The following is a 26983-nucleotide window of genomic DNA, read 5'->3' as shown; positions in this document are numbered from 1 at the left end:
AAATTTGAATATCCTGAGGGAGAACTCTACACATACAGCACCTGGGGTCAAGATTGCATCTGGGTCTCTGGTGCTGTGAGGTAGTGGCTCGCCATACACTCTACTGCCATCGTCTATGTTCGCGCTTGTGTCCTCAACTGTATAAACTCTAAAATTTGAATTTGTTCTCATAATCTTTGCATTGCTTTATCCCTATTTAGAATACATCACGCCTTACTGTTTTGGTTCAGATTGTCCCTATCTGCTATCCCAAACCTCTTCTGCGTCATCGTGCTAAATGTTATTTAATTAAAATAAAAAACCTGTGAGACGCTAAATAATGTTTTATAATTTAAAGATGTTACAAAAATGCAGATTATTATTAACGAATGTTTTTCCCATTGGGATCTACTGTGCTTTCGGGGAATCATTCTTATTATGTACAGGTATATGATCTTTAGTCCCAATTGCCCCAGCCCATAACCCGCCCCAATAAATCAATCTCTCTTGACAATCCTGGCAGTTATCAGGTTTATTTACTATACTAGTGTCTGAACACAGTGGGCCTGAATCTCCCTTTCCAGGCACTCATGACAGAGCGGGACAAAGACTTGGGTCTCATGTTACTGAAACTTAACATATTTTAAACGCAGAATCAGTACAATCCTCACATAATACTATTAGGTTATTTTCTCAAATTGTTCATTGTACATACGGTACTAATCTGCCCTGTCCAATATGTTCATGAATATCATGTTTTCAGATGCCACTATTTCTCTTTATTGAAATCCTAAAGAACACACTGATAATGAGAAAGACTAATGAACATTGCTTCAGAGGATAGCAAAGTGGTCACCTAATGCTTGACCGAGTGTGGTGATTGCTTAAAGTCGTATCTCATCACAAACCTCTTTCGCTTAGATTATAAAATATTCTGACTTGTGCACACCATTGGCATATTTACTCGGGGATCCCTACAAGTTAATTGCTGAAACGAACGTGGATGATTTTAGCAGACTTGGAGTAGCCTTCATGGAGAACAGACTACAGATGGATGATGGAATGGTACCTCGAAAAATTATTTGTGAGTGTCTTTTGCTTTCACTTGGTGTTAGATTTCAATCTATTGTAATGTAGTTATTGAGCAATCATGCCACTATTTGGGCTGCTTCTTTCATAAATTAATTGCAAATAACTTTGCATTGTCACATTATCATTCAGCCAGGGCAAGTATTATCTTCATCACATTTTCAAATATTAAATTAAAAGATGAATGTATAGCTACACATTTATTCCATTCTGCTAATGCATTGTATCTAAACTTATTTTTAGGGCAAGGCTGTAACCATTATGACTTTATGTGACTATTTAATAGTTTTTTTTCTTCAAAATATGAATGGTTATATGTATGGGGAAGCCACTATTTATGTTGGAATTACATTAAATACAAGTTGGAGCATTGCCTTACATCCAGCTTTAACTGTGTGCTTCCTTCCTTTCCTACAAGTAGTGAATGATCACAGGGTATGAATTGTATATGAGTCAGAGTTGTATATTAAAAAATATCAGTATACACGTCCTCTACCTCCCCACAAACACATCCCTCTCCCTGGTGAATAACGCTGAGAAGTATTCATTTAGGGTCCCACTCATATACCCTGGCTCCCCTTAGTTTTCCCGTTTAGACCTACTTTAATCCTGGCTAGTTTTTACTTCTAATGTACGTAAAATATTTTAGGATACTCCTTAATCCTGGTTTCCAAGGGATTTCAGCTCTTTTTTTCTTTCTTAATTTCTTTCTTTTCTCCTTTATCGCCTATAAAACTCAAAGGACTTTTGGTACTAAATGCCTATGCCTGACATGTTACCTTGCTTCTGATGGAAATCACGCTCTCGTCTCACTATTTTCATTCGGAAGAAGGCACAGGAGCTTGAGAACCGTGATACCCAATTTCAATAATTGTTTTTCCCTTGCAACCATCAGGCTCTTGAACACTTCACCACAGCCCTACCTCAGCAACTGGGATCTACCATGGACTTTAGATTGCTTACATTTTTTAGTTTGGCTTTGCACTATTATGGTCAGGTTACTTAGTATTACTGATTATTGATTTATTGTATCATTGATCATTGTATATTTATTTGTGTTGTATTAATGGGTATATAAAGCTGTAGCAAGTAAGCATTTCATTGTTCCATGCCTGTAACATATGACAATTAAACACTCTTGACTCTTGATCCTTCAATTTTCTTTGTTAACCAATGTTCCCTAATGTTACCTTCTTTGGCATTGTCCCCTCTGCCCGTCTGAAGGATGTCATTATAATAGCCGGTCCCAGCATCCTCGCCATCTTCAACAGTTCTCTGGCCACTGACACTGTTCCTACCTGCTTCAAGCATGTGGTGGTCCAGCCACTCCTGAAAAAAACTAACCTCGAACCCACCTTGCCAAGCAACTACAGACCTATTTCAAAACTGCCTTTCTTTTCAAACTGCCTATTTCCTTCGCTCCATAGATGCTGCCGCACCCACTGAGTTTCTCCAGCATTTTTGTCTACCTTCGATTTTCCAGCATCTGCAGTTCCTTCTTGAACACTGAGTCTTCTTGGAGTTGATGATAAGTCCAAGTTTCGTGTATGCACTGGTGAAGCTCATTCTGAAATATTTCCATTAATCCATGAAAAATATTTCTATTAATCCTTGACACTATTGGAAAATGCTTGGTGAAATCTTATTTTATTTTGCTAGCTACATTTTACTTTTCAGAATAAATAATATCCGCATTCACGTATTTATTTCATGTATTTTTTTTTCCTTTCAGCTTTGCAGATTAATGAATCAGTTCAAATGAAGTTACTGCAATCAAATGCTGTGTTTGAAAAAGCGAGCAAGAAACCAGGAGATCCTCAGATCCAAGATATTGTAGATGAGACCTCTGCTAAAGATACTTCTAGCAAGCTGACGAATGAGGCAACTGTGGGTTCATTCGGTGATTGCTATTGTGCAGCTAGTTCTGGGAAGGCCCAACAACTAGACATGGCAGAAATCACAGAAGTTCATAGTAAAGAGTTCCACACATCCCAAGAAGGAATGGAACTTCAAAGCCACCATCTTCACCTTGCCAGTTGCTCTGAGTGTTTGGAGATGGAAAACAGTACCATTGAATCAGTCAGATATGCCTCGGCAGAAAATCTACTGGACCTCTCTGATGACTATTGTGGAAGCTCTGATGAAACGGTAATAGGAGAGGACAATTTAATGGAAAATACAAGGCAAAATAACAAGAGTGGGAAGCCTCCCAATGTGTTGATATATGTTGGATCCAATTACAGTCAGTACTTGACGAAGTTTCAGCAAGTAAAGTCTATTTTAATTGATTGCCTTGACAATGATAGGTATGCTATCTATCCTCTTCTCGAAGAACAGATTCTGAAAGAGCCTTGGGCTGATAATTCTTTGTTACTGGTTGTGGCCTGTGACAAGCCTGTGTCTGAACAAATGAATGGACAATTCATGAGTTACTTGTCCAAAGGTGGGAAAATCTTGGGACTCTGCACGCCATTTTGTTTTGGTGAGATCAAAATATCTCATAAAAATGAATTGAAGGAAAAGATTCACAGGTTTAGCTTCACGAAATCTGATGGCACTGATGTAATCCTGGATGCTTTTACCAGTGGCAACATTTTCTTAAAAGAGGTGAATAGCACAGAGAATGCCACAAAAGATCTTGAGTTGTTGGGAAGTTTGACTGATCTTGAAAAAGACATGGTGATTGTACGTCTATCCTACGGAGAAAAAGGAGGAGAAGCTGTTCTCTGCCAGGTAAAGTAATTAAAAAAATTATTTGTAAGAAATTGCATTTTTGTAAGAAATACAATTTTTGGTATTTAGATTAACATTATTTATTGTTTGTCCATATTCCTGACTGGAAGTGATGGTAAGCTGGTTCAGAACCACATGAGATCTAAAGCGAGCAGGGTAATTGTATCCAAAACTGGCTTGGTGATAGGAGGCGGTGGTGTTAGAAGGATGCTTTTCTCATATCAAAAACAAGTCAGCAAAAGGTTAAAGTACAAGGAAGAGTTTAAAAGGGAGTTGGAGAGGAACGATTTTTACACAGAATGTTTGATACCTCAAACTCACTGTTACAAGAGGTGGTGGAGTCGGATACAATCACTATTTTAAGAGATTGGTGATGGGACCCTTGAATAGACAGCACTTGAATAGACAATGTAGAGAAGGTTTCGGACCTAATGTGGGCAAACAGGATTAGTTTAGATGGGCAAAAAGGTCAACATGGAAATGGTTTCAAGGTTTCAAGATCAGTTTATTGCCACATGTACTAATTAATGTACAGTGAAATTTGAGTTACCATACAGCCATACTAAGTGAAAAGCAACAAGACACACAGCCATGTAAAATAAAAGTTAACGTAAACATCCACCACAGAGGCATCCCACATTCCTCACTGTGATGGAAGGTAATAAAGTCCAATCGTCTCCCTCTTTATTCTCCCGCTGTCGGACCAACCGCAGTCAGGGCGATCAAAGCTCCCTCAGCCGGCGATCCGAAGCCCTCACGTCGGGGTGATCGAAACTCCCAGATCGGGACGGTTGAAACTCTCCGCGGCTTGGAGTTCCAGAATTGGTCTCGAACCAGGGACTACGGGCTCCGCAATGTTAAAGTCCACAGGCTCTACAGTCGATCCCCGGCAGAGGGATCGCAAGCTCCACGATGATATGCCCGTGCCCGCGGTTGACTCCAGGAAAGGCCGCAGTGGGGACGGAAATACGATACGGAAAAAAAATGCATCTCCGTCGAGGTAAGGGATTGAAAAAAGTTTCCCCCAGTCCCCCTCCCCATAAAACAAACCCAGGAACACTAAACATACTCTTTAACACGTACTTAAAATAACAAAACATAAGAAAGGACAGGCAGACTGTTGGCGACGCAGCCATTGCCGGCACCACCCGGTGGGCCAAAGTTTCAATTTCCACAACATACATATGAGCTCCAGGCATAAGTCAACAATTTTGGCTCATATTGCGGCCCAATACAGAATATTACAGTGTCAGATGTATATAATTGGCCGCCCAATTATAGGAAGGATGTCAACAAAATAGAGAGAGTACAGAGGAGATTTACTAGAATGTTGCCTGGGTTTCAGCAACTAAGTTACAGAGAAAGGTTGAACAAGTTAGGTCTTTATTCTTTGGAGCGCAGAAGGTTAAGGGGGGACTTGATAGAGGTCTTTAAAATGATGAGAGGGATGGACAGAGTTGACGTGGATAAGCTTTTCCCACTGAGAGTAGGGTAGATTCAAACAAGAGGACATGACTTGAGAATTAAGGGACAGAAGTTTAGGGGTAACATGAGGGGGAACCTCTTTACTCAGAGAGTGGTAGCTGTGTGGAATGAGCTTCCAGTGAAGGTGGTGGAGGCAGGTTCGATGTTATCATTTAAAAATAAATTGGATAGTTATATGGACGGGAAAGGAATGGAGGGTTATGGTCTGAGTGCAGGTAGATGGGACTAGGGGAGAATACGTGTTCGGCACGGACTAGAAGGGCCGAGATGGCCTGTTTCCGTGCTGTAATTGTTATATGGTTATATGGTAGATGTTCCATCTTCAGAAGAGAAGATGTTAAGTTATAAAAAAGACACTAAATGCTGGAGTAACTCAGCTGGTCAGCCAACATCCATGGAGAACATGGATAGGTGAGGTTTCGGGTCGGGACCCTTCTTCAGACCCGAAACATCATGTATCGAGCCTCAAGAAGGGTCCTGACCCGAAACGTCACATATCCACGTATTGAACCTCCTGTTTCCATGCTCTATAACTCTATGACTCAATGACTGTGACTATCAATGAATGAGGAGCAGGTTGTGTGTCACTGGCTGCAGGTAATGTGTAGTAAGAGGAGATCAGAGTAAAGGGGAATTAGTGGTGGTATTGGAACAAGTTTGATCATGATTAGATATCCTCCCTGAGCAAATCCGATACACAATATATGATGCTACGTAGAGATTTCTGATTTTTTTATTTACTGAATAAACTGATTCTTTTTCGTGTAATGCACACATAGGTTCATCTTGAAATCCCTCCTGATTCAACTGAGATCCAAGTGCAAGAGGATTTCACGGCACTTAAACAGAGCAATGCACTACGATATGAAGTACTGACAGAAATCCTGAAACATTTACAACTTAGTTGTGGACTTTCTGAAATACCACCATTGACCCCAGTGCATCTGTTGGCCAAGGCAGAGGTAAATATATAATTTAAGTGGATCAAAGGGCTCTTGACTTCTGGAGAGGACAGGTATAAATACTTCACAGATAATTGTATCAAGGTCTTTTGGTTTGAACTTTTTGATTTAAGCTTGTGGAGTAAACTTTGGCCATTTTCTATTCAGAGTTGCTGAATCTCTACTCTTATAGAAATTTTAGGGTGGAATTTTATGCAGTTAGTTAACAAGGGTAGATTAATTTTGGCACATGGTGAAAATCTAGGGTGTGAATACTTATTCTCTCTCATTTTTGTTTGAACTTCTTTTGAGGTTCAAATGACAATAAATTAATTGTATTGTATTGTATCACTATCATTTTTAATCTGAGTTAATTGTTAGAACAATGCATAATCCATGCTATATTCCAGGACTAATATGCAATTGTACTATCACATGTACAGTGGATTTTATGTACTGTAGTACAAAGTGTCACAATCATTTGTCAAGGAAGTTAAACTTTATTGTTTTAAGCAATCCTTCATATTTCAATCAATCTTACTGCTTAGGAAATATATTGGATTGTCAATGCTCTTTATCCCCCCCAAAGGTAGCCTTTCATTTTATAACTCTAAATTAATTTCCATTTACTTGCAAAATAACAACTTTTTAATTAATCAGCGAGACTGCATTGTATTCCCTCTATTTTCACTCTTCCCACAGTGATGGGATGCATACACTCTGTATATTTCCCCAGCTGATTATGATCCTTCCTTCAGTTTCTCCCTATTCTTTACTTAAGGGTATCCGGGGCAAATCCATGTTCGTCACTGCTCTAATTTAAGTTCATAGGAGCAGAATTAGGCCATTCTGCCCACCAAGTCCACTCCGCCATTCAATCATGGCTGATCTATCTTTCCCTCTCAACCCCAATCTCATGCCGTAGAATTATCATTTAATTTGGAATGAGCATCTTAGATTGAAAGGAGCAACCTTGCTGACATTATTTGCTAAATCTCTGCTTTGTGCTCAAAAGGAATAGAAAGGGAACAACACAAAAAATGGCCAATCTTGCTAATTCTGATTTCACATATTTTATTTACATCTCCCGTTGGTTCTCATGCTTTTTATCATAGTCTGTTCAGACTACCCTTTATAATTCCTATTTAGGTCTCTTTCAGAAAGTAAGTATGGCCTAGAATTTTGTTTTGATCATTCTCCACATCTATTTTTTTTAATTTTAATCTTATTTTTAAAACGTATACACTGTCTTCTTGATAATGTCACATTATCCATTGAAAACAGTCTGGCTTTATTTACCTTGATTCTTCCAGCCTACTCCCTAATTTTCTCAGCTCCTGTGTAAGAAATCTGACCTTTAAAGGAGTATTTAAATGCATTTGCTAGCCTATGCTGTTATGAAGTACTTTCATTCGTTACATTAAAAAAATTAAGCTGTGATCAACCTTCAATAACGTTATAATCAATGATAGCAGGGCAATTCAAGAAAGAATTGATACAAACATATGTTTCCCTTATAATTTGTTTGGAATGTATTTAATTTAAGAATCACTCGCAGTTAAACAAAGTGCCCCCTAAATTTGCCATTTGACATTTCAACATTTGAAGTCCCATTCATTTTTAATTTGTCTGAATTTTGATAAGCAATTAAAAATAAATCAGGTTGCTATTGTTTTTTGATTGCGATAGTTTGATATTTTGTACTCCACAAGGAGGCACTGTATGGCTAAAAATGTCATGTCTGATACCTGAAAGTGTGCGATTGTTAGTGTATATAGAACCATGATGTGTACAAAATCAGACAACTCTGAACTTCTGGCAGATCAATTTTATTTATTTAATATATAACTATCATCAGTTTACCATGTTAGCAAAAAAAAGCTAAATGTGATAGCAACAGCAATTCCTACTGCAACTGTAGTTTAGTTTTTGTTTAGTTTCGTTTAGAGATACAGTGCAGAAACAGGCTCTTCGGCCCACTGAGTCCGCATCGACCAGCAATCCCCGCACATTAATGCCACCCTACACACACTAGGGACAATTTCACACCAAACCAATTAACCTACTAAACTTCATGTGGCTACTTACAAAACTGTAAGTCTTTGGAGTACGGGAGGAAACCGAAAATCTCAGAGAAAACCCACGTGATCACGGGGAGAACGTTCAAACTATGTACAGACAACACCCATGGTCGAGATCAAACCCGGGTCTCAGACGCTGTAAGCACTGTAAGGCAGCAACTCTGCCACTGTGCCGCCCTTGAGTTCTGTGCATTAATTTAGATATTAAATATGAATACTAATTTGAATTGAAACGAGTAACAAGTTTTGATCTAGGCTGAGAAAATGTCTGAATAGAAATCTTTCCATTTGTTCAAAGCAATATGATTGGGGATAAACAGGGCTAATAATTAATCTTTTGAGCGAAGTTGTTTTGAATTCTATATATTGATGACAATATATTGATAGGAATCAACATTACATAAAGGTGAAATCTTTAGTCTTTGTATTAAAATACTGATATTTTGCTCTTTTGTCTTATTCACCATTTGCTTGTTTTTTTTTAAACACAGTGTGTTCAGACTACCCTTTCTAATTCCTATGATGGTTTCAGAAACCGGCAGACAAAGTCATTATTTGTTTCATAAGGACTTCTAAGATATTCCAACAGGTCATTGTCACCTAGATTCAATAGATGCTTCTACAGAGGGATTTGGTTTGCTGTTAAAATTATATTGCAATGTAGATTAAGTTAAGTATCTGATTTCTTGGATTGAGAAATAAAAGGAGTGGAATCAAGAATTTTCCGAATGCTTTCACCCCTACATCTACTCCAACAAGATGCCAGATGTTCAGTATCAGTTGAGTCCCCACTCTAGACATAAGCACAGACTAACTACAGGAAGGGAGAATGGAACCTAAGTGTGGGATGAGCTGTCATTAAGTTTGATCTAAGCACCTAATTGTTCACAAGTTGCTACTTTCCTTTGTCATGGTGACTTGCCTTTTAAGGCAACTAGTAAGTCACGATGGAGACACAAAGAACAGCAGATGCTGGTTTACAAAATAAGGCACAAAGTGCTGGAATAACTCAGTGGGTCAGGCAGCATCTATGGAGAACATAGATAGGTCACGTTTCGGGTCGGGACCCTTCTTTCTTTTTGAGCCCTGAGACCACCCTGGTGGGGGATGGATATGCAATGGAAGACATTTAAAGACTGCATGGATGAACTACAAAAATTGTTCATCCCAGTTTGGCAAAAGAAGAAATCAGGGAAGGTAGTGCATCCGTGGATAACAAGGGAAATCAGGGATAGTATCAAAGCGAAGGATGATGCGTACAAATTAGCCAGAAAAAGCAGCATACCGGAGGACTGGGAGAAATTCAGAGACCAGCAGAGGAGGACAAAGGGCTTAATTAGGAAAGGAAAAATAGATTATGAAAGAAAACTGGCAGGGAACGTAAAAACTGACTGCAAAAGTTTTTATAGATATGTGAAAAGAAAGAGATTAGTTAAAACAAATGTAGGTCCCTTGCAGTCAGAAACAGGTGAGTTGATCATGGGGAACAAGGATATGGCGGACCAATTGAATAACTACTTTGGTTCCGTCTTCACTAAGGAAGACATAAATAATCTGCCGGAAATAGCAGGGGACCGCGGGTCAAAGGAGTTGGAGGAATTGAGTGAAATCCAGGTTAGCCGGGAAGTGGTGTTGGGTAAATTAAATGGATTAAAGGCCGGTAAATCCCCAGGGCCAGATAGGCTGCATCCCAGAGTACTTAAGGAAGTAGCTCCAGAAATAGTGGATGCATTAGTAATAATCTTTCAAAACTCTTTAGATTCTGGAGTAGTTCCTGAGGATTGGCGGGTAGCAAACGTAACCCCACTTTTTAAGAAGGGAGGGAGAGAGAAAACGGGGAATTACAGACCAGTTAGTCTAACATCGGTAGTGGGGAAACTGCTAGAGTCAGTTATTAAAGATGGGATAGCAGCACATTTGGAAAGTGGTGAAATCATTGGACAAAGTCAGCATGGATTTACAAAAGGTAAATCATGTCTGACGAATCTTATAGAATTTTTCGAGGATGTAACTAGTAGCGTGGATAGGGGAGAACCAGTGGATGTGGTGTATCTGGACTTCCAGAAGGCTTTCGACAAGGTCCCACATAAGAGATTAGTTTACAAACTTAAAGCACACGGCATTGGGGGTTCAGTATTGATGTGGATAGAGAACTGGTTGGCAAACAGGAAGCAAAGAATAGGAGTAAACGGGTCCTTTTCACAATGGCAGGCAGTGACTAGTGGGGTGCCGCAAGGCTCAGTGCTGGGACCCCAGCTATTTACAATATATATTAATGATCTGGATGAGGGAATTGAAGGCAATATCTCCAAGTTTGCGGATGACACTAAGCTGGGGGGCAGTGTTAGCTGTGAGGAGGATGCTAGGAGACTGCAAGGTGACTTGGATAGGCTGGGTGAGTGGGCAAATGTTTGGCAGATGCAGTATAATGTGGATAAATGTGAGGTTATCCATTTTGGTGGCAAAAACAGGAAAGCAGACTATTATCTAAATGGTGGCCGACTAGGAAAAGGGGAGATGCAGCGAGACCTGGGTGTCATGATACACCAGTCATTGAAAGTAGGCATGCAGGTGCAGCAGGCAGTGAAGAAAGCGAATGGTATGTTAGCTTTCATAGCAAAAGGATTTGAGTATAGGAGCAGGGAGGTTCTACTGCAGTTGTACAGGGTCTTGGTGAGACCACACCTGGAGTATTGCGTACAGTTTTGGTCTCCAAATCTGAGGAAGGACATTATTGCCATAGAGGGAGTGCAGAGAAGGTTCACCAGACTGATTCCTGGGATGTCAGGACTGTCTTATGAAGAAAGACTGGATAGACTTGGTTTATACTCTCTAGAATTTAGGAGATTGAGAGGGGATCTTATAGAAACTTACAAAATTCTTAAGGGGTTGGACAGGCTAGATGCAGGAAGATTGCTCCCGATGTTGGGGAAGTCCAGGACAAGGGGTCACAGCTTAAGGATAAGGGGGAAATCCTTTAAAACCGAGATGAGAAGAACTTTTTTCACACAGAGTGGTGAATCTCTGGAACTCCCTGCCACAGAGGGTAGTCGAGGCCAGTTCATTGGCTATATTTAAGAGGGAGTTAGATGTGGCCCTTGTGGCTAAGGGGATCAGAGGGTATGGAGAGAAGGCAGGTACGGGATACTGAGTTGGATGATCAGCCATGATCATATTGAATGGCGGTGCAGGCTCGAAGGGCCGAATGGCCTACTCCTGCACCTAATTTCTATGTTTCTATGTAAAGGGACTGGATGTCCATGGTAAAGATGAGGCACTGGGCGTCTAGGAATTGAAAACGTAGTAATCATGGTAAACATAGTAAATTGCTATATTTAATCATTGAAAATCCAAGAAGGTGAATTAATCTGCAGCGTGTGAAATTGTGGGACATTTGTTTGAGAATGGGATAGCACATTCAAACCAGAAGGAAGAACATATAAATTATATGTATACCTATTTACAATCTCAGATTATTCCGAAAGTGATTGAATATCAGCAAAGTAATCTTGAAATTCAGGCAGTGTTATTTGGTAAGAAATGTGGCAGGAAAGTCACAAATCAGCAATGAGATAAAGACCAGGTATTCAAAAGGGAACTGCAGATGCTGGAATATCGAAGGTACACAAAATTGCTGGGGAAACTCAGCGGGTGCAGCAGCATCTATGGAGCGAAGGAAATAGGCGACGTTTCGGGCCGAAACCCTTCTTCAGTCTGAAGAAGGGTTTCGGCCCGAAACGTCGCCTATTTCTTTCGCTCCATAGATGCTGCTGCACCCGCTGAGTTTCCCCAGCAATTTTGTGTACCTTTAAAGACTAGGTAACCTGTTTTAACGACGATGATTGAGGGACAGATGTTTGACATGCCAAAAAACAACTACTCAGCTGATGTTTGTAAAATATTGAGGGGATACCACGACGTCAGGTATGGCTTTGTTTTAAGAGCACATCTGAAAGAGTATAACACTCCCTTAAATTGCCAGCTTGGATATTGTGCTCTGAAGTTGTCACTGAAACCATACTATTCTGATTCATAGGGCAGAGTATCAACATCGGCACACCTCCAGAACGTTAATTATTCCTCCATAAAACTATTTCAACAGTTGATGAGAGTGGAAAACGTTTCTTGTCGCATAATGCGGATTTATATTACATCATATCATATCATATATCTATGAGCCCTTCTGTCTCTGCCCCTCTCTCTCTGTCTCTCCCCATTCTCTCTCTGCCCCCCACCCCCCTCTCTAGACGCGCCTGCAAGTTGGGGGCTATGCGCCAGTGGATAGGGCGGTTATGGGGTAAAAGGAGCAAATTAATAATATTAATATAATATCAAGGGGGGTAGTTAGCGTGTGTGCGGGGTGGTTGTTAGTGTGTGTGATGCCACATGCCGCCCCCCCCCTCCCCCCTCCTGCCCTGCCCCCCCCCCCCCCCCCCCCCGCAACCGCACATTGGGGGAACAGACCCAATGGGTCTGCACTTGGTCTAGTATAACACTAAAGATGCTGCTGAACTTTCGTGATTAACTGCTTTTCGAAGGCCAACGTGGTCAATTTTCAGTGTGCAATTTTAAGTTTACCGTCTGCTGCCACCTTTCTGTAAATTTATGCAGCCCTGCCATTTGCTATTTGTAACTACTTCTGATCCACCTTGAAGCATTTTATTAAATAGTATCAACTTTATTATCAAACTAAAACAAAATGTTACAGGTTATGGAAATCACAAAATAGCTGGATAAAGCTGAAAACTCTCTGTAGGTCAGACCATACCAATGGAGAAAGGGAATGGTTAACATTTCTGCTCTTCCCATTTATTACAGGTGCTAAATTAGAAACGAGGAGATTCATTCTGCCCACAATGTCCATATTAGCCCACTGGAAACCGGTCCCTTCAGACCACAACACCCTTACTAGCGCTCCAGAAAGCTCCCCCTCCATGCTGAGATGAACAATCTGACATATCTGTTGGAGAAAAGGATGTTTGAGGGAATCTCCGAGACCTTTTAATCAAGGCCATCAAGAATGGGGACAAATCTAATTGTGATAACTACAGTGGGTTTTCAGGGGTGTTTGCCACAGGGAAAATCATTCACCATTGCCTTCCAGTTGACTGAGGAATTGTAGCTCAATCGCAGAGTGGATTCACTCCACCCTGGGCATAATAGACATGATCTCCAATGGAAATGCAGGTAATTGGGCCTTCTTCTGACTCACAAAAATCATAATCGTAACTCGTAGTAGTATTTTTCTCAAATGCAGGTTTACAAAAAAAAGCACAAAGTGCTGGAGTAACTCAGTGGGTCAGGCAGCAACTGTGGAGAACATGGATAGGTGAAGCTTTGGGTCACGACCCGAAAGGTCACCTATCCATACTCTCTGGAGATGCTACCTGACCCGCTGAGTTATTACAGCCTTTTTTAGGTACTAAATTTGGTTGTGTTCTCTGCATATTCTGCCTTACCAGCTGAGTGTTTCCAGCATTTTCTTTTTCCGACATCGGTTACTTGAATACATTTGACAGATGCTATAGTAGTGGAAAGGAGGATGTCCTTAGTGTTCTGCACCATGTTAAGATGGATCGACCAAAGAGCAACTTGACAGCTTCCTAAAGCAGCCCCACCTTTCGTGACAAAAGAAGAGTAGTGTAATTATGAGCAGTGAACTGAGGGAACAAACACCATTATAGTTAAACAGAAGTGCTATTTGATAATATAAAAAGAAGTGCATTTTCTTTCAGCTATTTTGGAGGAGGGTGATTATGGGCAAAACAATCATTCTCCTTTTGTCTGTCAGTGTTATCGTCATCACCACCATTTACTTGGGAAATGCTCTGCTGCAGTCTGACATTTGTATAAGTAGCCTCATAAATAACTAATAAATAAATAAATAAATACCCTTTAAGACTTTTTTTGGATTCCTTAATCTGTGTACCATGTTTTGTTTTAGTAAAGCATTATTTGGAACAATGTAGTCTATTAATGAATTATCATTGGTTTCAGCAGCTCCACTTATTATATTTGGATCAACTCCACTTATCTGCCATCATACCCCGCAATCTATTTGCTTTTGACTCGTGTTACCATTTTACTGTTTGTTTCTTTGTAACATTACTTGATTTCTTTGGTAAATTCTTCAGATGGAAATGTTCTGCCTGACTTTGCTTTTCACTCCTGCCACCCAAATTTATAATTTATGTCCCTTCGTATTTAAACACGCCCTCCCCCACTTTACAGCTTACAAATTACCTGGAACAATTTTCTCGGTTCCTTTTATTTTGTGTATGTGTATGCTTCAATGAGGTCTGGGCAAAACAAACATTTCAACATTTGTATAAGATATTTGTAATAGTTGTGGTGCTTGAATTGATGCGTTCACTTTGTTCTATAAGTGTTTAATTGTGATAATAATTATAGTAATTGGTAAAGGGGAAGAGAGTTATTGCTGTTAGTCTTATTTAACATTACACTTAAAAGTAGTTATTTGTACTAGATTGGATGCTGTTCAACCTTATGTAGTTTAAGAATCACAGCGGTTCCAGAATTGAAAGCATTGTTAAAAATCTTTAGTTAATATGCCTTTGGGCGGTTTGGATTTGGATTTTTGTGAAGAAATGGAGGCTTTATAAATATACAGATCCAGTGAGTATTATAATCAAATTGTTTGGTATTCCTAACATTTTTATATGGATCTCCAGAATACAAAAACGTACTGTTTTCACATGTAAAAACTTGTATTCATTCCTTTTTAGGTATGTCAGTAGTTTGAAGGTGACATTTAACCTTTGAGCTTGGCCACTTTGTCACAATAAACATTTTGCTGATGAGTGCAGGCTGCTTGTAAGATTGCTTCCAGATCATTCATTGTAACTGCAGTAGCTGTAAAAATAGTCTGCTTAGTGTTCCTCCTGGTTCGGAAATTTACTATATCTGCAGTGTGAACTTGGCCTGTAACTCTGGTACACAGTGCAGGTTTGCCTTATAAATTACAGGCAGGTTAAATTATTGCAACATGGTTTTTTTATTTTCCCCCCTGAAGTCATGAGAGCAAGTGCCAAAGCTGTTCAGGTATTTTCTCCTCAGCTCACTATGCCAATCCTCACTGCCACTATCAATAAAAATATCCATATGATTTATATGGACTACATAGCTGATTTAATTTTTACATAGATCTATTTGCCTGGATTGGCAATTATATTAACATATTCAAAAAATATTGGCGGGGAGAAGAAACTCTAGTGGATTTTATTTGTCTTCTGCTTTTAGGGCACATTCAAATTTACCTCAGGTTGATAGGATTAAATTCTTGTCAGTTTGCCAGCTTTTAGTTTCTAGATCAAGTTGTATTCGGTTTCAAACTACTGTTAATTTAATATGGTCCAACAATGGAAAATTGTCTTGATACGACATAAATTATCAGCCTTGCCCAGAAGTATGAAGGATGGCTGGCCTGGGAAATAGAAACTTTCACTCTAATACATTCGAGAATGTTCCCGTTCATTTGGGATAACATGTTTTTGAGCCTAAGTGGAAAGCTTCATCCTGCATCCAACTATGCCATATCCTGAAATAGGCCACCGTTGCAAATCTTGTTTTAAAAATAATGTGGGCATATTGGACGGATTCTGTTAACATGAGACATTAATAAAAACAAAAGCAGTGAATGATTTGTAATTCTGTTGGCAATAAATGTCAGAAAGGTAGACCTCAGCAGAAATCCAACAGTGTAATATATTGTGGACACGAGGAACTGCAGATGCTGGTTTACAAAAAAAGGTACAATGTCCAGGAGTAACTCAGTGGGTCAGGCAGCATCTATGGTGAATAATGGACAGGTGATGTTTCGTGTTTGGACTCTTCTTCGGGCTGATTGTAGTATGGAGGAGAAAGCTGGAAGAGAGGTGGGGGCACAAAAAAGTTTGGCAAATGATAGGTGTATATATTGCATTGCTAATGATTTCAGATTAGGTTAGATTGTTTTCATATGAAGTCACTTCCATGTATACTAATTTACTTACAGATTAAAATTAGCTGATCTGAACCGTTCACTGAATTATAATTTTATTGAAACTTCAATTTTTTTATGTTTTCAGGAGACTCAGCGTACTTTCCTTAGATGGCTGCGGCCACAACTGGATGAAGAAGGTGTGCTTAAATTGCCAAAGATATCTTTGAAAGTTGTAACAAAGCATCAACCTGGATTGGAGGCCACACCCAGCTCCTTGCCACTCATTGTGGATTCACATAAATTTTCATCGGAATATTTTGACGTGAAAATCTACTGTGAAAATCTTCAAACACAACTGTTGGGTCAATTAATTTTCTTCAGTGAAGTGATCCCAACTACGATGGACGTATTTGATGGGTAAGGTGACATCTGATATGAGTCTGCTTTAAGTCTGCTTTAAGAGATTAAAGTCATGCTTTAATAAAAGTGAGCGTTTATTGTGAAGAAGCACTTTTCCAGCTGACCAGTTCTTTCTGTTTCATTTCTACCTCACATACTGTTTATACATCAATAGCATAATTAATGTCTTTGGGCACTAAAAGTGATTAATGCAACTGTGATGGATGATTTGGAACATGTATTTGCTTTTACTATAGATATGACCACTGTTAAAAAGTGATGGAATGTGAATTGCATTTTTTCATGGCATTCTAAGATTTTTGCTGCTGTTTTAAAAATTTCCATTCCAGGAATCTGTCTACTTCCGAATGTAAATTGCAATTCAATGGCATCTCCATATAACATTATCCCAAATATCAAGATATCTATCTATATTGCTAAAAGTCTGATCTTGACCACTTCCTGTTGTTCTGTATATTGATTTTAGAAAAAACGCTGCCACTTACGGCAGTAATTTTTGGCCATTTTACTCAGTCCCCCTCCGCTGAGCAGGACAAGAGGATTTTTCCCATCGATTAAAAATAAAAGAGTTATTAGTGTTTAAAAAATGTTGAGATTCTCTCTCCTGAAGGCTACACCACTTCCGGAAGGCCTATAAAACCCGGAAGTGTTGAGTGCCTCAGTCAGTCTCCGCAAGATGGGGGGAGCAAGAGGGTCACGTCTCTCAGTCTGAGGTGTGAATAACACAGAACACATGTCTATTAAATTGTGAGTGGTTTTACTGACCTGTCAGTGCCCTTAATGTGGTTTGAAAATATAGTTTGGAAATGCTAAAGCTGTGTTGCCTTTGGTTTGGAAATGCTAAAGCTGTGTTGACTTTGGTTTGGAAATGCGAAAGCTGTGTTGCCTAATTAAAGTTGCCTTGCCTAATTAAAGTTGCCGTGCCTAATTAAAGTTGCCTTGCCTAATTAAAGTTGCCTTGCCTTCTATATAATTAAAAGTCTAATCTTGACCACTTCCGGTTTGCACTTTATATTGATTTTAGAAAAAACGCTACAACGTGCGGCTGTGATTTTTGGCCATCTTACTCAGAGTCCCCCACCGCTCCTCGGGTGCCAAGGATTTTCCTATCGATGAAAAATAAAAGTTATTAGTGTTTAAAAAATGTTGAGGTTCTCTCCCCTGTCAATCATGCCATGAAGGCCACGTCCCTTCTGGAGGGAGGGACTATAAAACCCGGAAGTGTGGGTGTGGCTCTGTCTCTGCAAGATGGGGAGGGAGAGGTCACGACTAGCTGCCTTATGTGGCTTTGCACCCTGCTTGAAATGGTATGAAACTGCACTTGAATTTGGTTGCCTTGCACCCTGCTTGAAGTGGTATGAAACTGCACTTGAATTTGGTGACCTTGCACCCTGCTTGAAGTGGTATGAAACTGCACTTGAAATTGGTGGCCTTGCACCCTGCTTGAAATGGAATTTCAAGGAATAGCCGTGTGTCAACTGCCAGCCCACCAGCCGTGAGTGAGTGAGCTGCCAGCACAACAGGCTTGAGTGACTGAGCCGCCAGCCTAATGATCCATTCGGCCCACAATGTCCATATTAGCCCACTGGAAACCGGTCCCTTCAGCCCACAACACCCTTACTAGCGCTCCAGAAAGCTCCCCCTCCATGCTGAGATGAACAATCTGACATATCTGTTGGAGAAAAGGATGTTTGAGGGAATCTCCGAGACCTTTTAATCAAGGCCATCAAGAATGGGGACAAATCTAATTGTGATAACTACAGTGGGTTTTCAGGGGTGTTTGCCACAGGGAAAATCATTCACCATTGCCTTCCAGTTGACTGAGGAATTGTAGCTCAATCGCAGAGTGGATTCACTCCACCCTGGGCATAATAGACATGATCTCCAATGGAAATGCAGGTAATTGGGCCTTCTTCTGACTCACAAAAATCATAATCGTAACTCGTAGTAGTATTTTTCTCATAATTGGCTGCCTGCAGAGAATTGCTTCCATCTTACATTTGCTATATGACAGCATGGAAGCTGTGATCTTAATTAGCAAGTGCACAAGAAGCCTAATCTTAATGCAGGCTAGTTTCGAGCAAGGTTGCATTATCATCCCCATATTTTCCCCAAACTTTGTTGCTGCTACACAGCACATTGCCTCCAACTAGATTATTGTTCCATCGATACAACCTGGCCTTTTGAGTGTTTCCACCACTTTCTGTTTTTTCTGCCACTGGAGTGGGCTAATTTATGGGGCAGACAAGAAACAGTTCAACCTACTTTGCCTTCACATCAGAATCTCAACAAAAAAATATATTTTTAAGGCAGAGATTGACAGATTCTTGATAGTAAGGGCGTCATGTGTTATGGGGAGAAGGCAGGAGAATGGGGTTGATACGTAAAGGCAGATCATGAATGGCGGAGTAGACTTGATGGGCCACATGGCCTCATTCTGCTCCTAGAACTTATGAACTTATGAGAACCAAGATCACCTCAACCTCAGTATGTATACAATGCTCAGAATGCATGTTTAGATACTAAGCTCCAAGTCATTTTTGATACATTGACAGAAACATGTGAGTTAATGGTCCCTAAATGTAAGGCCCACTCAACAAAAGCTTTGTACAACACTAACAATCAAGGTCCACATTGAGACCCTGGAAACGTGGATTGGTTTCCATCCTCCAGAAGCTTCCTCTTATTGAAAGTTGACATCAATGGTAAAATTAATCCGTGCTTCCAGTCAGCACTGCCTTGGGCTGAATTTTGGTAATCATGTAATCAGATACCTACAACACGGAGGTCGGTATCTGATTAAAAAAAGTCAAGAATTATTTCTATACCTGTTGTTTAGGGATTGTATTTTATTGTGTTTATTTTCCCCAGCAAAGCAAAACTTACTGATCTTAACATGTAAGATTTGAGAGTGAATATTGGGATGGAACTTCTCCCTATCTGGAAAGAAGAAACCAAGAACGATGCCATCATTCACATGCCACCTTTCACATTGAAATCTATTACTTGAGTTGGAATATTTTGTGGTGGGCATTCATTCATTTGTGCTACAGCTGTTTGCCTGGCGTTCTGCTTTGCTCCTTGAGTAATTTATACGTCACTGTAGCTTTTGAACAGATTGTTTGGTGTGCATTGGTATTGAAATGTTAATGGATTTAAACAGATTAACAAGTTTGTTTATAATTGTTTATAATTATTTAGATTTAATGTCATAGAGGATAGGGTGCTTAATCCTAGACCACTTTCAAAAGTTTCAAAGATCTTTTATTGTCCCATGTATCATTTAAGGTACAGTGATATGCGAATCACCATACAGCCATACGAAAAAAAAGCAACAAGACACACAACTACATAAAAGTTAACATACACATCCCCTCATTCCTCACTGATGGAAGGCAAAAGTGTCCAATCGTCTTCATCTTTATTCTCCCACGGTCGGGGCAATCGAAACACCTCCGCCGTGGCGATCGAAACTCCCGCGCCGGGCCAATTAAACTCCCGCGTCGGGGCGGTCGAAACTCCCGTGGCTTGGAGTTCCCGAAGTCGCAGACCAGAGACCGTGGGCTCCGTGATATTAAAGTCCGCAAGCTCCGAGGTTGGAGCTCCGAGGTCGACCCCTGGCAAAGGGATCGCGGGCTCCGCGATGTTAAATTCCCGCAGGCTCCCCACGGTGGAGCTCTCAAAATCGGTCTCCAGCAAAGGCCGCCAACTCCTCGATGTTAGGCCGCAGTACAGACGGAGATACGATACGGAAAAAAATCGCATCTCTGTCGACGTAAGAGATTAGAAGATTATCCCCACCTCCCCACATAAAACAAGGTAAAGAACACTAAAAACATACAATTAACACATACTATTTAAACACAAAGACGGAAAGGACAGACAGACTGTTGGTGAGGCAACCATTGCTGGCTCTACCCGATGATCCTCTTGATTGTCTTCCTGCAATAACGTATTGTCTAAGCACCAGTAGAAGATTTTTAATATTCATTAGCTCATAACCTGCAAGTAGGTTTCTCGAATTGCAAAAACTATCGTTAGAAGAGGTGTAGCGCTTTGACAGTCTGAGAAAGATGCCAACTGGCATGTGACAGATTGCACAGGATGTAGCTGTGCATTTTGCTTACTGGCAAACGAGTTTAACATTAATGAGTTAAACATGGGCAGCACAGTGGTGCAGCGGTAGAGTTGTTGCCTTACAGTGCCAGAGACCTGAGTTCGAACCTGACTACGGGTGCTGACTGTATGGAGTTTGTACATTCTCCCCGTGACCGCGTGGGTCTTCTCCAGGACTTCCGGTTTCCCTCCACATTGAAAGATGTGCAGGTTTGTAAGTTAATTGGCTTCGGTAAAGATTGTAAATTGTCCCCAGTGTGTAGGAGAGTGCTAGTGTATGGGGTGGTCACTGGTCGGCGCGGGCTCGGTGGGCCGAAGGGCTTGTTCCCGTGTTGTATCTAAACTAAGCTAAAGTGCAAGTCTTCAGTTAAATTGGCAAGGAATTTACACAAATGGATTCCGTAAGAACTCCCGAGGTAATGCTAATTCCAAAGACATGATGGGACCATAAATGACTGCTCAAAATTTCAACAAAACTATTGGACAGGGAGTCAATAGTCAAGAGTATTTTATTGTCACGTCCCGGAACAAAACAATGACATTTTTACTTGCAACGTTTTACAGAATGCTATAGTTTCTGGAAAATAAAAGACACAAAATGCTGGAATAATTCAGCAGGCCAGGCAGCTTCCCTGGAGAACATGGATAGGTGACGTTTTGGGTCGGGACCCTTCTTCAGACTGATTCAATTAGATTCAAGATGAAGGGCCCCAAACTGAAATGTCACCTAGCAATGTTCTCCAGGGATGCTTCCTGATCCACTAAGTTACTCCAGCACTTGTGTCTTTTTTTTGTAAACCAGTATCTGCAGTTCTTTGTTTCTACAATAGTTTTTGGTTTTGTCTCATAAACTAGAATGTGGCCAAAGGAGATTAAATTCCCATTGGGAAAAGTAAAATGTAAATGGCAAAGGTGTAACGTTTCGAAGCATTAAAAAAAATCTTGTTCATGTAGAAATTTTCTTTTGCACAGAATCTGAAATTGGATACAGGTTTAGGGGCACAGTAATATAGGCTGTGCTTGCTTAAACAGCTATTCAGGGTTTTTGAAATAAATTGCCACTTAACATAGGGGAAAACTAATTTGAATGTAGCATTCAAAATTAAATGGACTGCCTTGTGACCTAACATGGAGGATATGCTTGATCATGAAATGGAAACCAAAAGGGGGATGAAATACAGACTTAAAGTATAGGCTAAACATGTTATGTATTTGACTACTTGAATACCATCCTGCAAAACCCAGTGTCTAAACACCAATAGAAGATTGTATACCTAAGGCTGAGCTTAACAAAATTACACGGGGATAATTTTCCTATTTTAAAGCTGTCAATGAATGTTGATAGAAACTACCAGAATTCCAGTTACTTAAGTCTTGGGTGCGTGAAATCTAAATGACTTATTTAAAAAAAGCATGCATGGGATGTAGGAGTTGCTGGTAAGACTGGCATTTTTTGGCCCATGAGGACTGAACATGTTCATTCACCACCTGTGGCCAGTGGTGAATCACTGTTTATTATGCTTACAGCTGCCTGCAGACTTTTTGTTGGCTTCTGCATAGCAACTTTTGGTTATCAGGAGTCTGATATGGTATGGGGTGCAGTGTAGGACATCTCAGATCAACGTGAACTCAGTGAATCATGTTACATCTGGATAAACAATCAGGGAATTAACAGAAAGAATAAATTAGAATACTTGGATCAGTACAAAATCCTAGAAAGAAAACAAAATGAAGTTGGGGAAATAAAGGTGAGATTGTTATGCAGTGAAATATTTTTATACTGTCCAATGGGCATGCCTACGCACATACTGATGATATTAGGTACTATCTAATGTAAATATTGCACTTTAACAATCCTCACATATTTTAATACAGAGTCCCCGAGTGAAGTACTAGGATAGGGAAACATCAAAATTTAGTTTGGAGACTTGATGATGAGTCTCCAGACCTGAAATGCTAACTCTCTTCATCTATCCACAGTGCTGCCTCACCTTTGTGAGTTTCTACCATTTTCTGTTTTTTTCCCACTGTGTATTTCACCACTTCGATTTACTTTGCTAGCTTTTACCATGAAAAAAGTACAAATATAATAATCTGCAAAACAGCAATAGTATTTCAATGACATATGTATTTCGCATCAGAAATGCCCTTAAAACACTTCACAAGAGAAATTTATGCCCGGCTAAGTGTTGACAAATTTGGAAAGATGAGCAAATGTTGGGTCAGAGGAGAAGATTTTAAAGAGCACATTGGAGGAAGAAAAGAGTTAGAGAGGATTACTGAAGGAATGCCTGAGTTTAAGACCTTGGGATTGGCTTCCATTGATGGACTGAATAAATTAAAAGCTAAATTTGAAGAAGAGCTGATAGCACTGGAGAAGATTACAGAGAGTGGTTACAGCATTTAAAAAAAGGAAAGAACATTTTAAAATCAAGGCATAGTCGCTCTAGAAGCCACATAGATCAGTGCATTGCCAACATTGCATAAGCTTATTATTTTCCATTTTGTTTAGTATACAGGAGCGCAAAATTGCTCCTCTGAGCTGTATCGTGTATTTTTTTGTAGCAAGATTTGTTCCTTTTGGATATTGAATGAAACTGGAAACCAATGCCTTTCTCATGAAGGCAAAAGCAAAAGGCATTAGGTTCAAATTGTTTGTCACTAAAGTAATCTGGACGTATTAGTGACTCAGAAGGGACAAAGTGAGTGAAGGTGCTAAAGTTAAAAATATGTTGAAGAACAGATTAGAAATATCAGACAAATTAAAGAAGAATATGGCAGAAGACACGCCTTATTTTTGCTTTAAAATTGAGTATCTTGTACATTAACATTTAAGATAGTTGAGAGTCTGAACAGAACGCTGATGTTAGTGGGATTCTGAGTATTTGCATGAGCAGCTGAAACACCATGGTACAGAAGAGTATGGTGCTGGGAAATGGGATTAGTATAGATATGACACCTATCCACGTCCTGATTCACTGACTTACCATAGCACGTTGTGTCTTTTTATTTGTAAACCGGCATCTGCAGTTCCTTGTTTCTACTTAATGATTGGCATGGACCTGATGCACCAAAATGCCTATTCCCATGCTGCATGATTCTGACTGACCTAAAATATATATATTTAAATAGCTCAGGGAAAACAAATAAGAAATAAGAAAGAATATGAAAATAGGTAGAACGGCATGTTGTGATAAGGCCTTGTGATTCCATAACAGAATATTCCACACAGAATGTTAGCAGAAAGGCCCAACAAATTGAGCAGGCAAATGGCATGTTAGCCTTTATTGTGAAGAGGGTAGAGTTTAAGATGTTGCAGAGTCCTCTGCACCACAGTGTATACTTTTGTCTCCCTTGCATGAAAACAAAGAAAAAGCAGCATTGCAGGCAGCCCAAAGGAGATGCACCATGTTAATGGGAATAGGCACTTTGGTGCATCAGGTCCATGCCAACCATTGAGTATAAACAAGGAACTGCAGATACTGGTCGGTACACAAAATTGCTGGAGGAACTCAGCGGGTGCAGCAGCATCTATGGAGCGAAGGAAATAGGCGACGTTTCGGGCCGAAACCCTTCTTCAGACGTCCTGCAGATACTGGTCGACAGTTTAGGTTTGTATTCCTTGGAATGTAGAAGAATGAGGGGTGACCTTATTTAAATGTATAAGATCCTAAGGGGGCTTGACATGGTAGTTGTTGAGTTGTTTTCACTAGTGGGAGAGTCACAGAGGGGCATAACTACAACATAAGAGCCGGGTTTAAAACTGAGGTGTGTAGAAATGTCTTCTCTGAGAGACTGGCGAATCTCTGGAATTCTCTCTTTTCTGAGTGTGGTGGAGGCCACATCACTAGATATCCTTAACGTGGAGGTAGATAAATATGTGAAAGATTGAAGAATATGGGGAACCCACACAGAAGAGTATACGAGGCCAGCAGAGATCCAATCAGATATATTGAATGACATGGCAGGCTTGTGTGGCCTGGTGACCTATTTCTGCTCCTACCTTGTGTAGCTTCTTGTATGATCAACCTGAAATTATGAACATATCTTATTCCAGCTGTGTTTCTTTCTCAAGATGGCTAAGCACAAAGTATGTAATGTTAAATCTGGAAAATCAGGATTAAGAGGGTTTATAATTGGTTGAGAAGAGAAGTTTGAGCCACTTTATTGCCTTGAGTACCCATCAGGAGAGCCACTTTATTGCCTGGAGTGATTTTTAAAATCTAAGCACAGCAATAAAATGGCCGTGAAGTATTTTGATTATAGAACCCCTCAATGTAGGATATAGGATATAGGATTTGTCTACATTTTTCCATGTATCTTAAAAAAAACTATAATTTTATTTAAGATTTTTGTGACATACTACCACCCTTCTTATCTATCTATCTGTCTATCCGTACGTGATCCCGGAACTACGCCAAAATGGTACACGATAGTGCTAAAATTTTTGCGCTGTGGTGGTTTGTGTCAAGTTATATTTCACGTTATTGACATTTAAAACTTTACAAAACCCCATTTTGAGAACAAGTGCTGTGGCAGTTGCTGGCAGATTCTGGCAGTTTGCAGCTGTGACATTGCAATGGGATCTCATTTACATAAGCTGCCATGGACAGTTCTCCACCTGACAATGACATCACAATGGGATCTCATTTACATAAGCTGCCAATCAACAATGTTCCACCCAGTGCAATGAGAGATGTGTTACATTGTTGTAAGAATAGGAAGGGAATGGGGGAGGGGAGGAGAAACATTGTTATTTAAACATTGTGTTTAGTGGGGGAGTGCGATAGGGGAGAGGTGAGGGAGGGAGTGACTGAGGGTAGGGAAAAGGAGAGGGAGGGAGGGAGTGGAGGAGGAGAATGTATTACAAAATTTGCTACATCCATTGGCTTCCTTGTTTTCTAACATGCTAGTTACTTTGTCAAAGAAGTCATCAATTGGTTGAACACAATTTCTCATCCATACAATTATACTCACTCAGCTGTATAAGTATGGCTTGAACCAGGACATCTGAAGATTCAAAGTTTAATATAGTAATTGTGCTGATACTGACTCCAACCAACCACGTAATGAATATCATCCATTCCGGAGGTTTTATTTTTCTAATGCCATTTAAACTTCACTTGGATTTCGATCACTTCAATGTAAAAGTAATTGGGAATGGGGAGCATTGGAACAAAAATGTGCCCTCTGTACATATTAACTGTAATATAATAATGTATGCATGTTGATGGGTGCAATCAAAACAAAGATCTTTTTACCATTGTTGTGTTATGAATACCACAGTACATTAGGTACTCTCAAGATCACATTTAATAGAATAATATTGCTTAAATATATAGTTGGACTTTGCATTTCGGAAAAGTCCCAGCTGAGAGGAAGACAGCAAAATACTGAAAATATTGGGGGTAAAAATGACTTCAGGACAGTTTGTTAGGAACATGAAGGAAATGGTAACAGAATACTTATACAGCTGAGTGAGTATAATTTTATGGATGAGAAATTGTGTTCAACCAATTGATGACTTCTTTGACAAAGTAACTAGCATGTTAGATAACAAGGAAGCCAATGGATGTAGCAAAATGGTCCGTGAAGTGCCCCATAAAAGATTACCACATTAGATAAGCACCTGTGGACTTGAATGTAATAGGTTAAGTCCAGGGGGTCAGTATTGTATTGTATTGTATTCAATTTATTGTCATTTATGTGTGGGCCAGTTATATTGTCAGTGCAGAGGGGCTAGAAGCAAGGCCAAGTGTGCATCCAGTCAAGGTCTGGAATAGTACTAGATGTGCAGTCAAAGCTAGGACAATGGGAGTGTTCAGCACTGGGAACCTAAGGAGGTAAGCAGCTATGATCAGGGTAGATTAGGGTGCCAGGTGTAAGGCTGGACTCAGGGTCAGGAATGAGAGAAGGTATGCAACTGGAGTCAGGGTCAGGAGTAGTACCAGGTGTGCAGTGAGATCCAGGTTGGTCAACATGGGCCAAGTGTTAGATTATAATCTGATTTCCATACATGAATATACTAAGATCATTCATGCTGCACCTGTTGATCAGAACCTGGCTCTACTGTGGAATGTAATTAGGAATGTAATTTAGCCTAACCTTATTCATAGCTAATCCAATTTAAAGCATAAATATTGCATTCAAGTGTAAGTTAAAAGACTCACTACAGTATGCACCAGATTGCATAATTT

At 40.0% G+C, this 26983-nt stretch overlaps 1 protein-coding gene across 3 annotated transcripts in view; it reads left to right on the top strand.

The window, feature by feature from the left end:
- The window catches only part of hlcs (holocarboxylase synthetase), a 101021-nt gene that overhangs the window by 8958 nt on the left and 65080 nt on the right, over positions 1-26983 (top strand). For all 3 annotated transcript variants that reach the window (XM_033032443.1, XM_033032444.1, XM_033032446.1), the window contains 4 exons: positions 901-1063; positions 2801-3801; positions 6066-6248; positions 16396-16667. In XM_033032443.1, the coding sequence (XP_032888334.1) occupies positions 901-1063; positions 2801-3801; positions 6066-6248; positions 16396-16667 (1619 nt within the window). The remainder of the gene's footprint in view (positions 1-900; positions 1064-2800; positions 3802-6065; positions 6249-16395; positions 16668-26983) is intronic.

The sequence above is a fragment of the Amblyraja radiata genome, chromosome 14, assembly GCF_010909765.2.
Source record: "Amblyraja radiata isolate CabotCenter1 chromosome 14, sAmbRad1.1.pri, whole genome shotgun sequence".
In the NCBI taxonomy this organism is placed as follows: Eukaryota; Metazoa; Chordata; class Chondrichthyes; order Rajiformes; family Rajidae; genus Amblyraja; species Amblyraja radiata.
This window is presented reverse-complemented; position numbering and strand designations above follow the sequence as displayed.